The sequence below is a fragment of the Carcharodon carcharias genome, chromosome 26 (assembly GCF_017639515.1).
Source record: "Carcharodon carcharias isolate sCarCar2 chromosome 26, sCarCar2.pri, whole genome shotgun sequence".
Taxonomy (NCBI): domain Eukaryota; kingdom Metazoa; phylum Chordata; class Chondrichthyes; order Lamniformes; family Lamnidae; genus Carcharodon; species Carcharodon carcharias.
This window is the reverse complement of record NC_054492.1, coordinates 31,926,518-31,945,758: the sequence shown is the minus strand read 5'-3', so window position 1 is coordinate 31,945,758 and position 19,241 is coordinate 31,926,518. Positions and strand designations below refer to the sequence as shown.

Below are 19,241 nucleotides of genomic sequence, written 5' to 3'. Positions count from 1 at the left end.
TTCACCACTCTCTGGCTAAAGAAGTTTCTCCTCATCTCTGTTCTAAAAGGTCTCCCCTTTACTCTGAGGCTATGCCCTCGGGTCCTACTCTCTCCTACTAATGGAAACATCTTCCCCACGTCCACTCTATCCAGGCCTTTCAGTATTCTGTAACTTTCAATCAGATCCCCCCCTCATCCTTCTAAACTCCATCGAGTATAGACCCAGAGTCCTCAAACGTTCCTCATATGTTAAGCCTTTCATTCCTGGGATCATTCTCGTGAATCTCCTCTGGACCCTCTCCAGGGCCAGAACATCCTTCCTGAGATACGGAGCCCAAAATTACTCACAATATTCTAAATGTGGTCTGACAGAGCCTTATAAAACCTCAGCAGCACATCCCTGCTTTTATATTCTAGTCCTCTCGAAATAAATGCCAACATTGTGTTTGCCTTCCTAACTATCGACTCAACCTGCAAGTTAACCTTAAGAAAATCCTGGACTAGGACTCCCAAGTCCCTTTGCACTCCAGATTTCTGAATTCTCTCCCCATTTAGAAAATAGTCTATGCCTCTATTCTTCCTACCAAAGTGCATGACCTCACACTTCCCCACGTTGTATTCCATCTGCCACTTCTTTGCTCATTCTCCTAACCTATCCAATCCTTCTGCAACCTCCCCGCCTCCTCAATACTTCCTGTCCTTCCACCTATCTTTGTATCATCTGCAAATTTAGCCAGGATGCCCTCAGTTCCTTCATCTAGATCATTAATGTATAAAGTGAAAAGTTGCGAACCCAACACTGACCCCTGCGGAACTCCACTAGTCACCGGCTGCCATCCTGAGAAGGACCCCCTTATCCCCACTCTCTGCCTCCTGCCAGACAGCCAATCTTCTATCCATGCTCATCCTTCCTAAAGTGTGGTAAAATTTTATTCCATATTCCAATATCCATGTCATGTATTTTTGCAAAATAAGCAGTGGTCCTAGCACTGACCCTTGGGGAACACCACAGTCTATCATCCTCCAGTCTGAGAAATAACCGTTTACCACTCAGTGTTTTCTGTACTTAAGCCAGTTTTTATCCAAGCTGACACTGACTCCTAATTCCATGGGCTTCAATTTTGTTAATCAACCTTTGATGTGGCTGTCAAATGTTTCCTTGAAATCCATATAGACAACATCCACTAGATTGTTTTCATCAACCTTCCCTGTTACATCATCAGTAAATTCAATTAGGTTCATCAAGCACAATGTGCCTTGTACAAATCCGTGCTGGCTCTCCTCAACTAACTCAATCTCTCCGAGTGCCTTTTGATATTTTCCCCCTCGATTATTGTTTCTAAAACCTCACCCACCACTGATATTAAATTAACCAGCCTGTACTTGCTAGGATTGTCCTAACACCCTTTCTCGAACAGCAGTTTCACATTTAACGCTCTCCAATCCTCTGGTACCTCCCTGGGGCCTAGGGAAGATTGGAAGATTATGACAAGGCCTTCTGCTGTTTCCACTTCCTTTAGTATCCTGGCACAAAGGCCATCCGGACCGGGCAACCTATCCACTCTTAACATAGCCAAGCTTTCCGGAATGTCCTGCTTATTAATTTTCCATTACCTCGACCATCTCTGCTTCTACTGATATTTTGTCAGCGCTCTCGTCAGGCTGCCATCCTATTCTTTTATTCTCTATTTACCAGTCTATTTTCCTCTTCACCTCCCCTCTCAACTTATTGTATTTGGCATGGCTCTAGCTGGAAAGCTCACCTGACATGCATCATACATCCTCTTTTTTTGTTCATCATATTCTCTGCCTCACTTGTCATCTAAGGAACCCTGAATTTGGTTTCCCAACTATTTGGCCTTGTTGGAATGAGCTAGTCTGGAGTATGGATCTGCCTATGGCAAAGCGCCATGCACAGACACATTGTTCACCTTCCCAACATCCTGTGTGTGAGATTATATTGTCTGTACTTCTTCATTCTTTCCTATGCTTTACAATTATCCGCCCTTCATTCGCTCTGCCTCCTACAAACTCCAGACTTTCAAAGCCCAAGCTAGGTGTTTCCCAATTGTACTTGCATCATCCTCCTCCTACACTTTGGCTTGTGGATTTCTTGTACAACGTGTCTTGGCCTTTCAATTATCAGAGTGCAAAGAAGATATAATAATGTCTGTTATTGGAAATTATTTTAAACACAGTTTAGTGGTGCCTCTGTGTGTGTGTGTGTGTGTGTGTGTGTTTGTGTGTGTATGTCTATCTTAATTGGATTAAAGACAGCTGGTCTAGAGGCTTTGATGTGTAGAAGAGAAGTAGGTTTGAAATGGTAATTAGATAAACATAGGGAAATAGAAGGTGAGGTGTAAAGGGAGCAATTTGCATTTTTAAATAAATCATTCAAAAGAGTGGGTGAAATATTACACCTAACCAAGTGAAGCTCAGAAACAGTGCGTTTTTTTTTAAGTTTAAAGTGGGTATTATGAAAGGGTTTTACTGTTAGAAGATTTAAACTTTAAAGAAACCTAGTGACAACGAGTATTTGCATTCAATGAGGAAAATATGTATAAAGGAAGAGAAGGCTGTTGATATAAGGAGGAGGGATTCTAAGATCTAAAGCCTCCAGCCGGTAAGCCTCACGTTTGTCTGCCAAGGACCCAGAGCTGAAAGAAACTCATTTTGAATGCGACTGTCCAGAGTGGTGCTCTGCCAGGGGTCTGTTTAAATTTGTGTTGTACTGTTGCCTTACTGGGGGTCTTACTGAGAGTCAGATTAATTAGGGAATTTTTGTAGTTATTATAATAGTAATTTTGTAGGCAGATGCATGTGCTTACAATCTTTCTTGTATTAATAAATTTTTAATTTAGTTTTATAAAAAACCTCAAGACTCAGTGGTCTTACCACTACTGAATTCAAAGCCTCCATTTTGAAACTTACAAATTGCAAAAATTGGTTATTACAGTTGTTTCAAGTTTCCCTCTGGGATTTGAACAACTTAGCCCTTACTTCCCTATTACTGACGTCAAACTAACAGGTCTGTAGTTCTCTGTTCTCCCTCCTCCTCCTTTCTTAAATAGTGGGGTTACATTTGCCACTTTCCAGTCTGCAGGACCTTTCCAGAATCTACAGAATTTTGAAAGATAACCACCAATGCATCAACTATCACTCCTGCCACCGCCTTCAACACTCTGGGTTAAAGCTCATCTGATCCAGGGGATTTATCAACCTTCAATCCAGTTAACTTTTCAAGTACTACCTCTTTACTAATACCAATTTCTTTTAGTTCCTCAGTTTCACAAGTCCCTTGGCCGCCAAGTCTTTCTAGGAGATTTTTATATCTTCATTCGTGAAGTCAGATGCAAAATAACTGTTTCGTTTCATTCCCTGTTCTCCACTATAAATTCCTCTGTCCCCACCTGTAATGGGCCCACATTTGTTCTAGCTAATCTTTTCCTTTTCACATACCTGAAGAAACTTATAAGGTTCGCCTTTATGTCCTCGCTAGTTTGCATTCATGATCTCTTTTCCCTTTCTTAATCAGTTTCTTGGTCCTTTGCAGGGCTCTAAATTGCTCCCAATCCTCAGGCTTACTACTTTTTCTGGCATCCTTATAAGGAACTTCCTTGGATCTAATGCAGTCTTTTAATTTATTTTGTTAATCACAGTTGATTTACGTTTTCCTTTGGATGCTTGTGCCTTAGAGGAATGTATATCCGTTGCATGAAGTATTTCTTTAAATAGTCATTGCCTATCTACCTTCAAAGCTTTTAGTGTATTTTCCCATTCTACCATAACCAAATTGCCTCTCAATTTTCTTTCTTCAGATTCAAGACCCTAATTTCAGAATGAACTATATCGTATTCAACCTTAATGCAAAATTCTATCATATTATGATCACTATTTCCCAAAGGCTCCTTTACAGCAAGGTTATTAATTAGTCCTTTCTCATTACACAACACTAAATCCAAAATAACCCAATCCCTCGTTGGCTCCTCAACGTACTGCTCCAGAAACCCATCTCGTACACGCTCCTCCAGAGCATGAGTGCTGATTTGGTTAACCCAGTCTATGTGTAAACTGAAGTCGCCTATTATTACTGTATTACTCATGTTACATGCATCTCTAATTTCTACCATGCCCAACATTAGCACTACAGTTTGGTGGCCTATAAACAACTCCCACCAAAGTTTGCTGCCCTGTGCTGTTTCTTAGCTCCCCCCCTCAAACTGATTCTACATCTTGATGCTTCGATCTAAGATCTTCTCTTACTAATGTACTGATCTAGTCCATTATTAATGGTGCCACGCCACCTCCTTTTTGTTTTTGCCTATCCCTCCTGAATGCCGAATATCCTTGTATGTTCAGTTCCAAATCTTGGTCACCCTTTAGCCACTTCTCCGTAATGGCAATTACATCATACCCATTTACCTCAATTTGTGCATCCAAATCATCAAACCTTCCTCGAATGCTACGTTCATTCAGATAAGAATGTCTTTAATTCTGCTTTTTGACATTATTCTCTCTTCAGATCCTATTTGATGCTTGCCTATGCCTCACCCATCTTCCATTTTTACTTTGTACTTTTCTTCTTCCTTTTACCAGTTTTCTTCCCTCGAATCGGAGCTCCCTCTTTGGTTCCCACCCCCCTGCCAATCTAGTTTAAACCCTCCCCAACAGCACTAGCAAATCTCCTTGTGAAGATGTTAGTCAAAGTCCTACTATGATGCAGCCCGTCCATCTTATACAGGTCCCACCTGCCCCAGGACTGGCCCCAATGCTTCCAAAATCTGACACCCTCTCTCCTATACCAGTTCTCAGCCACGTGGTCAAATGCTTAATTCTCCTATTTTTATGCTCACCAACATGTGGGGCTGGAAGTAATCCTGAGATTACTGCTTTAGAGGTCCTGCTTTTCAATCTCCTTCCTAGCTCCCTGAAATCTGCTTTCAGAACCACAACCCTCTTCCTACCCAAGTCGTTGGCACCAACATGGACCATGGCTTTTGGCTGTTCACCCTCCCCAGAAGAATGTCCTGCAGCAGCTCAGTGACCCTGGCACCAGGGAAGCAACATACCATTGTGGAGTTACAGCAGTTATATAGCTGGTCCAGTTACACTTCTGATCAATGGTAACCCCAGGATGTTGATGGTAGGGGATTCAGCAATGACAATGCCGTTTAACATCAAGGAGAGATGGTGAGATTCTGTCTTGTTGGAGACAGTCATTGTCTGGCACTTGTGTGGCACAAATGTTACTTGCCACTCATCAGCCTAGGTCTGAATGTTGTCCAGGTCTTGCTGCATGCGGGTATGGACTGCTTCAGTATCTGGAGCTTCGAATAATAACGGACAATATGTAATCATCAGCAAGCAACCCCACTTCTGACCTTACAATGGAGAGAAGATCATTGAAGATGGTTGGGGTTAAGACACTACTCTGAAGAACTCCTGTAGTAATGTCCTAGGGCTGAGATTTTTTTTTTAATTCTTTCATTGGCCTCCAACAACCACATCCACCTTTATTAGTTCTGATTCCAAACAGTGGAGCAGTTTCTCCACTTGCCAGAATTTCAAGTTTGCTCGGGTTCCTGGGTGCCCCACCTGATTTAAAGCTGCCTTGATGTCGAGGGCAGCCACTCTTATTTCACCAAACAAGCATAACTCAAGTTCAGAAGGACAAAATCTGTAATTGCACTGCTGGACATTTTAAATATCACATTAAGAATTTCACATCTCTATTATACTTTACTGAAAACTTAGTGAGAAAAACGACAATGTGACTGTATCAAAATGTCATCTATTATTAAGCTTTACCAGCTTCATAGTGCTAGTAAAGGAGGGAAATAGTCATCTGCTTCATTGATATTAATACTACTTTAAATTTTCAATATCAGGCTGTTAAAACAGGAGAAATGTGCTACTGACTCCTGGTTTAACCTAACTGGTTTACAGCTCTTAACTTAGAGACTTGATTATCATTGATGCTTCTCTCTGGAAGCTCTGGGCTACACCACAAGATGGAGCATTTTGCAGTCTTCAGAAGGATACAAAAGCTTGCAAGATCAGGTCAGCATCAAAGACTTGTGAGCTGATCAACAAAGAGCATCAAGAACATCCGTGGAGAAAATGAACCAGGCTTATTCATAAAATGATAACCTGCTTATTAGTTGACAGTTTTTCAAAGCAGCTTTGTTTAAAGTTATTCCTCTCTAGTAAACAAACAACATAAATAATGTAGAGCTCCAGGTTACTGAATAAATGATAAATAGCACTGTACCACTTAACACTCAAGATTATAAAGAAAGTTAAGAAGTATGGTCCAACGTGAGCAGGTGACTAATCTTTCAGCAGTCCACCACTTTCAACTATCACAAATACAGCACACTTTCTTACAGTCTCACTTATATACGTAAAGGTATTCCTATCAGCTAGGAGGTTTAGTTCAGCATTATCCGAGATAGATGTACAGCCATCCTTCACTCTGTCGATACACATCTTGGACAACCAGCAGATACATTGAAACTACCTCCAGTGCAGGATATCATCAGCTCTCCAGTTTACCTTTCCAGATCAAAGAGGATACAGTCCATTATAAACTGCACGGGGAAGATAGAAGAACTGGAGGGAAAAATACATTTAAAACACCAAATATTTATACCTCCACTTGTGCTCCAGGCCGTAAACCACGTCCACAATTTACTATTTGTTGGTAGGCGACACAAAGACCAAATTTGCCATCCAGCTCATAAAGGCCTGCTGTAATGTTTATTAACTTACTTATCATACCCTAAAGCAAAAAAAAAAGAGAAATTGATAGGCTAGTCAACACTTCACTAACACAATCTTCCCAAGCAATACAGAGCTTTGAATATCCAAGGGACAGGACACGAGTTAACATTTGCAATTTATGACAGTGAAAGCTTCAAACTCTTCACTGAAAGGCAGATCCAACAGTAAAGTTCCATTTTGACCTTTAGTCCCTGGTGTGTTAACTACCATCAGCAGGGGCAGAAATAGGGTGCTGCGAGTACTTCCTTACACAGGAAGCCATGGATAATTCTGGCGAGCAGTCACTCTCACCAGCTGCATCTTCCAGTGGCCAATTTCACAACGGTGCTGAAGGAGCAATGCAAGGAGCTCAATCAGCCACATTCCTGGCTTTGGTGTCGGAAGACCAAAATCAGGCAATATAATTATCTTAAAGAGGAGATTTCACCGCTCCGAGAAAAATGTTTGCTCCCTCCTCTCTATCCATATATGTTTGCACTCTCTTGATTGCAAAATGGTTAACAGGGTTCTCCTAATGCCTCAGATGGGTAAAGCATGTACATCTGAGCCAGACACAACAGTAAAGTTCAATTTTGATCTTTGGTCCCTGGTGTGTTAACTACCATCAGCAGGGGCAGAAGTAGGGTGCCTCTGCACCCATGAATTTTGAAAAACCGGTAGGGCTCTCACTTTGAACAGCTATCTGGCACCCATTGCTGGAAAGTGCCTGTATGGGGAAATCAGCATATGGCAGAATTGAGCTCAGTATTCCCCATGGTTGAATGGCCTGCTAACACCCATTGTTCAGGCGCATACAATAATAAATTGTGAGAGCTCCTCAAAGGTATAGAACAGTTAACTACTTGAGCAATGAAGGCAGGAAAAAAGTGGTAAAAAAACAAAAAACAAGGACACCTCTCCCCCAAAGATTCCCCCCTCCTTCAGTTTAAGTTCACACCCTATGACTAGAGAATGTTGAATGACATTGCAGAGCTAGATTTTAAAATTAAAAGTCAAAATTACTCAAGCATTCAAAATAAGGCATAAAGCTCTATCCACTAAACAGAAACAATATAAACTATAATTAGGTCATCAAACTCCCAATATGAGGTTTCCATTCAAAAAACAGAAGTTAATTTCCCACAGTCAAGTGACTTTGTCCAAAAGATCATGGAAGACATGAAACCCAAAAACTTATCTTACAATCCTCTGCATATCCAACCCCACATTCAAAACCAACACAAACATCAAGTACTCACACGGTAAGAGCATATTTTGGACTCTCTGCTCTCAAACACTTCTTCTATGGAGCTTTGACTTGACCAGTCCACAGAAGATATATTCTGAAAAGATTCTTCTTTTGAAACAAGTGATGTTAGCTCATGTTTAGAAGTCTCCTTCATATCTGAAGCATGCATAAATTCTGCCAGTGTTTGTTCTTTTACAAACCCCTCATTATAAAGGTAGAATTCAGAAGACGATGACACAACAAACACCTTATAATTGGTGCCTTGTAGGCTGGAAACGAAGACCTTTGTTATGACGTATTGTTTTGTAACTTCTAAGCAGCGATGCCACGTTAGTTTGGCAGGAGCCTAAAATAAGAGCACAGTTGGGACATTCAGGCTAAAAGATCAAGATTTTAATACAATTAAGGCATACAGCATATAATAGTGCAATACCCCCTCATCAAAACTGCAAACAACTTATTGGAAAAACTGTGATGTACATCGTTTCAAAGGCAAAGGGCAAAATGTAGGCGAGATTATGAGAATATTTTGTGTCTAAAAGAGAAATGTACTGCATTCTATATTTTCCAATGAACCTCAACCCTTTTAGTACATTTTATAGGATTATTCGAGCACTCATAGCTGTAAAGGTAGGGAGGTACACTAATTGTAAGGCACATATCGATTCTATGCAATGTCACAAAAGCCAGGGCTGCCTGCGTGCTATTTTACTCAGAGACCACTAGGATCATGTTGAAGAGAGAGAAAAAATCCAATTAAAGCCGAGGAAAGTACAGAGATTCACAAAGTGGAGACAATAATTACTCAGTTTCATGGAAGACATTGCAGATTTACTGCAAGCTAAGTTCAAATAGCAATCATTTATAGTTACTGTTCAGAGGCTCAAAGTTGATAGAGTAAAAAGCATAATTTATGTGACGATTACAGGCAAAGATGTGCCAAGCATTCTGCTAAGCTGATGTATTTGCATTGAAATCTGACTATGCAATATTTGTAACAAACAAAATAGAATGTTTGTATGAAAATTCTATGTCACCTCTTGGAAAGGTTTTAACCTGTTTACTTAAAATGAATTAAATGCCTTATTAAGAATTTCAGCAAGCATATTAACTCCTTACTATCACACAGCTTTACTGGAACCCAGTTATATTTATCCTTCCTACTTCCACCATTAATATTGTGTCCTGTTACACAGGTGCTAAAGACTTCAGACAGTTTGGAATGGTAACGGAGTGGTGTAGAAGAATCAAACTTTGGTCTTAAACGTTAGAGAACCTATGTGTTGCCTTGTGACTTACGTCAGTGAAATGGGTTGCAACAGACATTTCACAGTAGATACAAATACAACAAATATCATTTTTGCCACTAGCACACAGGTTTTTATCATTTTAAATATGGAAAAAGTTTACATTAATGCATTGATTATCAAATGTTTGGCCACTGCAACACACAAGTATTAAACATTAAATATTAAACTGTTCCGAAAAACAGACTCAGCTACCCAAAGGAAAACTACTGTCAATGCAGAAGTTTTTTTTTATTAACACAGCCTCAGAAATAACATGGTAATCAATCATCAGATAAAGAAATTTGATGACAGATTGATAGAAATCTGATAAACTTGGTGAACCCTGGCATTTCCTTGAAGGTTTTGAAAATGGGAAGCCTTTGGTTAAAGCAAATCACTGCACAAAGGTGATAAAATTGAAAATGTCAACAGATAAACATTGTGTACTGTAAAATCAAGCTTATTACACATTTGAAGTATTCCAAAGTAGCTCATACTTTTATTGAAAAACACACCTGAACTACAACTGGAAGACATGTTTCAGTTTCAAAGGAGCTGAGAAAGAAGAAGAAGAAGGTTTTCCCTCGGATATTTAAAACTGAACTGAGACGGCTGAGTTCTCCAGCTATGTTCAGCTTCACTTTTTGGCAATGAAACCTTGACAAGATCAGAATACAATTACTGTCACATACCATCCATAACAGGGGATTGCAACACAACAAGAGGAAATCAATACCTTCCCAAGAGATGGTGACAAGTGACAAGGTCAACCATCTGTCGTATGATTCCACAAGTGAAGATATTGATCACTTCACACTGAGTCACGCATATTCGTGTCTATAACATACTGTATAATTGTACAAAAAGATGAATTCATTGCAAGTATCAGGACATTGAAATTTCCCACAGACCACTTCGCTGGCAGTCAAAAAAAAGTATTCAAATAATCCTATAAATCAACCTGAGCAGTTCATAACATCAATTATCAATTGATTTTATCCATCTTCTAGCTGTTACCTCTCATTTCCTAAGCACATGATAAGTAGAGGTAAAAAGCTTGAGAGCTATTATTTTAGCAGACTGGAATGAGTATTAGTATGCATGTTATACTGTATCTCATAATCCAACAGGGTACCCAGTGAAAGGTTCTCTCTCCCAATGAAAGATCAGATCTCTCATGGGGTGGGATGGGAGCTCTTACGTTTAAAACTACAGCTGAGAGCAAATCCTTTACTTCCCTTGCCACAGCTATAGTTATAAATATAAACTGTCCCATTCATCTGGTTTTAGTGAAAGCCTACTTTTTTTTGTGGGTCTTGGGAGATGCTGTTGGTTCGCTGGCTTTGTTTTGCTTGCTGCAAATACATAGATAAAGAAGCCAGAGTGGCACCGGCATGGTACAATGCCACACTCTCAAAAGGGACAACAGATTGTAAAAGAAACAAACTGAGTGAATTGACGCTCAAGTAGAATATCTAAACCAGAGTAATGCTCTTTCTGTTGAAATCTGCATGGAGTTAAAAACAACAACCTGCCCATAGTGCCTTTAACATTACGAAGTTTCTCAAGACGCTGCTTAGGAATGTAATGAACCAAAATTGACCTAACCAATGAAGGCAACATTAAAAGGGCTGACTAAACGTTTAGTCAGAGATATCTTTGAAGATGCTCTGTAAAACTAGAGAGAATGTTTAGGTAGGATTTTAACACAAGAATGTAAATTTTCAAGATTGAGGGATTGTCAATTGGGAGCCAATACACATCAGCAACAGTGGGGATGATGGACGAGCAGGATTCAGTGCCCGTTAGAATATGGGCAGCAGAGCTTGGAAGAGTTCAAGTTTATGCAGGTTGGAGGATGAGAAGCCAGTCAGGAGAGCATTGGAATAGTCAAATCTGAAGGAGACAAGAACACAAATGAGGGTTTCCGTAGCTGTTGGGTGTGGTTGTGGCAGAGACAGGGAACATTACATAGGTGGAAGTGGGCAATCTCTGTGATAGAAAGAATATGACAGCATGGGGGGGGAGCGCATATCAAAAGTTCAGCTCAAGGGTCTCAAATGAAACACTGAAGTTGTAAATTGTCTAGTTCAACCTGAAGCAGTGCCGGAAGGTGAAGGGAAGGTGGGCTAGAATCAGTGGTGAGGAAATGGAGTTTGAGGAGGGGACCAAAGATGGTGGACTCGCTCTTCCCAATGTTGGACTGAAGGAAATATTAAGTGATACCATGATAAAACCTTGCCTTTATTTTTAAGCACAGTACATAAACATTACTTCCAGATCACAAAGCTGGCTTGGTAAACTACTTTCTAATCATTCACCTGATTCACAACAGACAACAATGGTTAGAATTAGCAAAGTGCCTCTTTCTCTTCCACAAGTGGTGTTTTTTTTCTTTAAAACATAGGCTTCATTAGGTTATTTTCTGCTCAAGACTTCATCTTGGGCAAAAGATTTTGGAATTTAGGCATCAGTTTGATAAATTTATTGGTACAATTTGATAAATTTATAGGTACATCTCAAAAACATTTGCTGGATGACCAAAGAATTCCTTCAGTATGTTTTCACTTATTTAAATGCTAATGCCTTCTTACTTTCAATATTAAATGTAAAATTCATCCTGTTAAGTATTTCGATTGCTTTAGTTTTGCATAGATTGTGGGCTCTTGATCTTATCGGGGTAAGTAGTTATCTCGAGGTTCACTGCCTAGTAAACTTTGCCATCTATGCAGCTCTGATATTTAGCTGAGTCAGGTGCCATTAGGAAGTGGAGTTCCAGATCTTTGTTTGCAAAAATATACCCTGTTTTTAAAAAAGTTGAAAAATGTGTGACTCTGAACCGATCAGGAATTATCAATGTTTCGAGAACCACATTTAAATCTTGCATCAGATACATATTTTTACTTCACTCTCTTGTACAGAAACACTGAGCACTGTACATAGTGCAAGTTATTAGTTGCTCTGACAACATCAAATTGAAGAGAAACAACACTAAACAAACTTTTTCAGCCAAAAAAAGCATTCTTTTGAAAACAAGATGAAATGAATAAATAAATTGACATACACAGTTTTTACCACAGGAACACATGAAAGAAGTCATGATTTTCCTCAAATTAAAGGGGGAGGGGGGAGAAAAACTTGAATATTACCTAATTATTAAAAGTGTATTTAAGCCTCTTTCAATGTGCATGTCCTACCCTTTGTCCAGGAGATGAATTGCTGAATCCGGCAGTAAAACTTTTAGTGTGTTTGACACCAAAAGGCTTCCAGCCAGCCGTTTTGGAAACACCAGGAAGGGTGCTTCGATTATCTCAAGATAGCCAGCTTCAGCTCCACTGGGTCTCCAAACTTCACTGCTCTTTGGAATATAACTCCAGCTTGGAAACAGTACTAAGTGCCCCAACCACCGAGAGTCCAGTTTGATAATCTAGCCAACAATTGTATGATAAAAGAAAAGACAAAAGCATAAATAACATTGTTGTGACATGAAAGTTCCAAACAAAGTTCCATAGTAAATAAATCACAAATACTTTGCACTCCAAGGATAAATATTCAGTGAAAAAGTCAATTTTTTCACGTTATTTGAAAACACGTTCACAGGAAATCTTGCTTAGAGACCATCTAAAACAGAAGTGGAATGTTTAAACTTTTCCTCAGACTGCAAGTTATTGATCCAGCAGGTTAAGTAGTTATGTACTGCCTTGTAAAACTGACCATTCATGCAGGTCTGATATTTAATTTAGGACCAGGAGACTGGCAGGAATCAGGTGGCCAAGGTTTTATTTTAAGCCGGGAATGATCAATATAAAAGAACAGCCAGAAACTAAAACCTCACCATGTCAGATTATATAAGGGGGCCTCTTCATTTTTTGCTTATGGGGTAATGGGTCTCCTCCCTTAGGGCACAGTCATTGATAGACTTGAGTTTGTTATGCAGCGGAATTCACTCGCAGTGATCACCCTGAATGTGCCTTTTCTATCACATTAGTACATTTCTCATTAGTTGCTGATCGGGTGTCTACTGGACTGTCCCATAAAAAATTCACTTCATTCATTGTTCTGAATCTAAAACTGGCATTGAACAGACAGCTCAAGCACAAAGCATACTGAAATGCTGGCGAACAGCACCCAATAGCAGTTTCAAACGGCTGATCAATAAGCTCTGCAATGGTTCCAAAGTATTCGCCTCACCTCCTATTCAGTATACCAACAGTACTGCAGACATACAGCAGCTGGTGAAACTCACTGAAGCTCACTACTCATTGGCATTTTAAACAGCTAAGCAGAACTCTGTATCCAACAGTACTTTTAACATAATAACTCTCCCTTAGGCCATTGTGGAACTGCATCTTCTGATTTGGTGTTCATTTTGGGACCTATCAATATTGATAACCAGTTTCCACTGCCTCACAAAACTGCAATTTTAAAGAAAATTGTGGGACAATTTTACCTAAATTTACATCTATCTTGACATATATCTCAATATAAATACATAAATGGGCTCTGAAGAACCTAATTCTACATTCATTTTATCCAACCTCGTGAACAAATTCTTTTAAGTTGAGTAATTTCCCACTCCTGACAGCAAATAGCATTGTCACCTCCCAACATCGTGCCATGTAATTCAATAAACTAGTTAAGGCACCAAAATTAGTCAATAGTTAAACTTGTCTGTAAGTTTGGGAACTTCAGTTTACCTCACAAGGTATAAACCCATTCTTGTCCTGTAAGTACAAGTTCCCATCACTCTGCCGTTCTTCGCTCTCTGAAGCACTTGAGGTAATAGAGATCTTGTCTGTCAGGATACCACATAGCAGCAAGTTCGTGCGACTGAGCGCCTTGTGACCAACTAGAAATCTCTCTTTATGCAGAGCCCATTGCTTAAACCGACTGGTACTCCACGTTAACTGACTACAACACGGGGTCTTCTGCTGAGACTGAAGTTCCGTGAGCGATATAAATCTGCAACATAATCATCTTTAATTATTCAGCAAGAAGGTGGAGCCTAACTGAACTCTAACCACACTAAATTAACACTTAATCAACATGACAATGATATGCAGGCCTTAATCACTGACATGTAAATAGTGACAAGTAAAATACAGAAAGTTCTGGAAATGTAATGTGATGTAATTCTGTCAACATGTGAAAGAGGAAAATCAAATGGAACCTTGAACAGACATAAATGGGCTGCAGAAGCCTCAAATCCCTTTCAAGAGCACTGAATAAACCAGCATATGGCAGGGGCTTAGAAATACTAAAAAATAATTACTGCTGATGGAAACCACCAGCCCATCTAATTCTTCATTATACAGAAATCTATGGTCACTTCATTATCATACTTGACTGCTATTTGAATGATTTCACTGTTTTTGGCTGCACAGCTTTCACTGGAAGATCGTGAGACATCACGAAAATAACAATTTGTATTTGCTTAGTGCCTTTAATGTAGTAAAACATCCCAAAGCGCTTCACTGGAGCTTTTAATCAAGCAAACACGACACCGAGTCACATAAGGTGGTGTTAGGGCTGGTTACCAAAAGCTTGGTCAAAGACACAGGATTTAAGGAACGTGTTAAAGGATGAGAGAGGCAGGAAGGTTTAGGTAGGGAATTCCATAGCTTGGGGCGTTACATTAAATACTGCAACGTAGTGAACACTATACCCTTTCCCTAGCAGAATAATGTTGCAATTTGTATATTTAAGTATATTAGTTGATTACATTGCCAGAAACATTGTATTCACAAGAAACAGAAGCAAGCGTAGACCACACAGCCCATTGAGCCTGCTCCACCATTCAATACAATCATGGCCGATCTTGGGTTTCAACCCAAGTTCCCCGTCCTAATTCTAAGCCCCCTCAGAATTTTGTAGGTTTCATTGCCTCATACCCTCTGGAGTTTAGAAGAATGAAAGCCCAATTTACTTAGCTTCTCGTCATAGGACAACCCCCTCATCCGAGGGACCAATCTAGTCAACCTTTGCAGTACCGCCTCCAATGTAAGTATATCCTTTCTTAAATGTGGAGACCAAAACTACACACACTACTCCAGATGTGGTCTCACCAAAACCCTGCACAACTGTAGCAAGACTTCTTTATTCTTGTACTCCAATCCTCTTACAATAAAGGCCAACATGACATTTGCCTTTCTAATTGCTTGCTGCATCTGAATGCTAACTTCCTGCGTTCCTTGTACAAGCACACTCAAGTCTCTTTGAATATCAACACTTACAAGTTTCAAACCTTTTTAAAAATATTCTGTTTTTCTATTCTATTTTCTATCCTTATAACCAATTCAAATACAAGAAATTTATAATGATGGTTTGAACACGATTCAGGAGCAGACGTTTATCCCATTGGACATCACACATACTTTCATCTGCGTGGATTGCATTTACTGCACAGTTTTGGAGCTGGAAGGGTTTTCCCCACAACATTCGCCTCTTGTTCCAACAAAACACTTACACCCCAGATGGCCTGGGAGGTTGCAGCCTTGGAGGCAATCAACCGCTTAGCCCTCCCTGCTGCAGAATTATTTCTTTGCTCAAGAGTTACAACCCATCCAGAGGTGCGAGACAAAAAAATCATTCATAGCACCAATATATTCAAGTAAGCTTCGGGACTCAAAACTCCCAAGCATCATAGTTTAAAACAAATGTTCTTAAGCTTGGCAGCTATATTGTTTCATGGCTGAAACTGTAGCGCTATAAACATACTAGCTAAAAAAAACAAAACATGAACGCTGGAAAGAAAAAATGCTACAAATACACAAGTCAATTAGTAGCTGAAAGAGAAATATAGATGTTATGTACTATAGACCCTTTCATTATAACAGAACCATGCAACGAATATAATAGATTTGTTTACAGTACCTGTAGCTTAAAGGTAGAATAAGTCCATCTTTCCCCTGATGGCAACAGGGATTGCTGCAATTGTGACAAATTCTGCACAGACATTGAAAGAGACAGCTGCTCAATTCTTTGCAGGTAATTTCAGAATCTACAGCTACAGGAAGGATGTTCTCTCTTGTAAATCTGTATAAATTCTGGAGCCACTGAACATCCTGTGAATTGAAATGCAAGAAAGAATATCACAGCCAGGATCTCAATGTGTGAAGTTATTCGAAACCACACCTCAAAAAACTACAGAGATCCTGTCCTGTATTTAGGCCATTCTATCAAAATGACAATGATATGCAAGCCTTACTTTGTTCTGACAGAGGTTTTACAACATAAAGCTTGTAATGTCATCAAAGCAGCCAGAAACCCAGTAGTAAACAAAAATCCATGACATACACATAACCACACACATCGGAAGCTATGATCCCATCCTCTACTCCTATTATAACTCCACATAGAAGTCGCTGAAGTGTCATAGTTGCATTCATGCCACAGAAGGGCATTCAGCCCATTGAGTCTGTGCCGGCTCTCCTCAGAGCAATCCAATCAGGCCAACTCCTCTGCTCAATCCCTACAGCCCTGCAGGTTAATTTCCTTCAAATGCCGCCACCCCCCCCCCCCCCCCCCCCCCCCCCCCCCCCCCCCACCCCACTATTTCCTTTGGAAATCATTGATTGTTTTTACTTCCATCTCACGTGGACAGCAAGTTCCAGGTCATTTCCACCCACTGAATAGAATAGTTTTTCCTCACATTCCCTTGCACTTCTTGCCCAAGACCTTAAATCTGTGCCCTCTAGTCCATGTACTATCAACCAATGGGAACAGTTTTTCTTACCTACCTTATCTAAACCTGTCATAATGTTGTACCCTTCTATGCAATCTCTCCTCAATCTCCTTTGCTCCAAGGAGAATAACCCCAGCTTCTCAAGTGTAAATTTGTACCAAAATCCCCCATCCCTGGAACCATTCATGTCCTGGGCTACTACCTTTGATTTCTTCGTCATCATTCAGTCCTTATGAGCAGAGGGAAGGGGCATTATTCTGCAGCTAACGATGTACTGTAGACAATTTGGCAGCATGTACTTAATGGAGACGTATAAATATGACTCTTATGGCGAGATAAACTGCTGCCCATTTCTGGAACTGTATCACTGGCTCAAGTCTCTTTGCTTATTCCGGAACATTTTCAGCATCGGAGCCAGCCTCCAAAGCTGGGAGCTCAAAAAAATGAGCAATGGTGATCACAGCTTCTTGGAGACAGACAGCAAACCAAGAATTTGAACTAACTACAGTGGAATAAGTGCCATTGCTTATGTTATGAATACTGCTAAAAATATGCAGAAGACACATGGCCCCAGCAGCAACAAATAGCCATCAAGTACAGGATCTAACCATCTCCCTTAGACATTCCATTGCTGAATCTCCTACCATCAAAATTCTGGGGGGCGGGGGGGTTACCACTGTCCAGAAACTTAACTGGACCAGATAAAAGCATGCTGTGGCTACAACAGAAGATCAGAGGTGAGTAACTCACCTCCTGACTCCCCAAAGCCTGTCCATCATCTCCAGAGCACAAGTCAGGAGAGTGATGGGATACTTTCCACTCGCCCAGATGAGTACAGCTCCAGCAACACTCAAAAAGCTCAACACCATCCAGCCCCCACCTTAAACATTCACTTCTTCCACCACTGGCACAAGTAGCAGCACTGTGTGCCAGCTACAAGATGCACTGCAACAACTCCTTTCACAGCAAGTAGCTCAAGGATGGCAGGCACAAGGGAACACCACCATCTGCTTGCTCTGCTCCACGTTACACACCTTTCTGACCTGAAACGATATCAGCATTCCTTCACTGTTGTGGAATCAAAATGATGGAACTCCCTCCATTTCAGCACCGTGTACTTACAACGTGTGGACTGCAGCGGTTCAAGGTGGCGGCTCACCACCCTCTTCTCAAGGGAGATTAGGGATGGGAAATAAATGCTGAGCTTACGGGCAATGCTCACGCTACAGGGATGAATAAAAATAACAGGCTGTCCCCAAAGCCTTCCCCCCCCCCCCAACAAGGTCATCGCCCACTGCCTCAAGAGCACGATCAGCTCAGGCTGGCGGTTGGGAAGCAGCCTGCCACTAATCTTCTTACAACGAGTCTTATTAAACCGGAATCCTACCCTCTCCTTTGGTTGAAATCTAAATCCTGATCCCCTCTCCTTCCTTTGGTTGAAATCGGAATCCTAACCCCCTCTTTTGCTTCTGACCCTGGCAATGGAAACTAACCTGGGGAGCCATGGGTGATCACATGCGGCCAATCAGTTGCCTAGAAATTGACTTATTGGTAGGGTGGGCGACATTGTCAATGTTCAAAAGGTGGATACGCTTGGCCTAAATAGCCAAGTGGTTATGGTACTGGGTTTGTAATCCCAAGATCAAGAGTTCAAATCTCACAATGGCAAACTATGAAATAATGTAACTTCGCTTGGCCTAAATAGCCAAGTGGCTATGGTACTGGGTTTGTAATCCCAAGATCAAGAGTTCAAATCTCACAATGGCAAACTATGAAATAATGTAACTTCGCTTGGCCTAAATAGCCAAGTGGCTATGGTACTGGGCTTGTAACCCCAAGATCAAGAGTTCAAAAGGTGGATTCATTCATAAATTAAGGCAAAATGATGGGTATTACGAAGGGAAGTTCACACTCACAGCATTGCTCAGCTCCCCAAACTCTGACACAAACTCTTCCATATTCGTCAACGCCCGTCAGGGGGTGGGGGCATCATCAGTCAATTCAATACGGAACCCTTTTTTAAAAAAAAAAACAAATGTAAAGCTGTCAAGGCCTCACTCCCTGATGAAATTTTGAACCCACGCCGAATCGGCACCAACATTCACTTCAAGGCAACTGCCTGCTCGCGCTGCGCAGGGGCAAGATGTGCCAACATCCGGCGCCACTGCCCCGCAGCCGGGCCAGCTTCCGGTTCCCGTGCCCCGCAGCCGGGCCAACTTCCGGTGCTCATGATAAAAAGCAAACTACCACAGATGCTGGAAATCTGAAATAAAAGC

General features: G+C 40.7%; 1 protein-coding gene across 3 annotated transcripts in view; it reads right to left on the bottom strand.

Moving 5' to 3' along the window:
- The window catches only part of ctc1 (CTS telomere maintenance complex component 1), an 82,841-nt gene extending 63,616 nt beyond the window's left edge, over positions 1-19,225 (bottom strand). For 2 of the 3 annotated variants that reach the window (XR_005941427.1, XR_005941428.1), the window contains exons 1-7: positions 18,882-19,225; positions 16,155-16,345; positions 13,979-14,243; positions 12,479-12,708; positions 9,797-9,938; positions 8,003-8,338; positions 6,634-6,762 (exon numbers count right to left, since the gene is read on the bottom strand). Coding sequence is in view for 1 of the 3 variants with exons in the window: in XM_041174846.1 (XP_041030780.1) it covers positions 6,634-6,762; positions 8,003-8,338; positions 9,797-9,938; positions 12,479-12,708; positions 13,979-14,243; positions 16,155-16,345; positions 18,882-18,923 (1,335 nt within the window). In the remaining 2 variants the exon portion in view is untranslated. The remainder of the gene's footprint in view (positions 1-6,633; positions 6,763-8,002; positions 8,339-9,796; positions 9,939-12,478; positions 12,709-13,978; positions 14,244-16,154; positions 16,346-18,881) is intronic. The other variant, XM_041174846.1, reaches the window with a different exon arrangement.
- Positions 19,226-19,241: the final 16 nt, after the last annotated feature.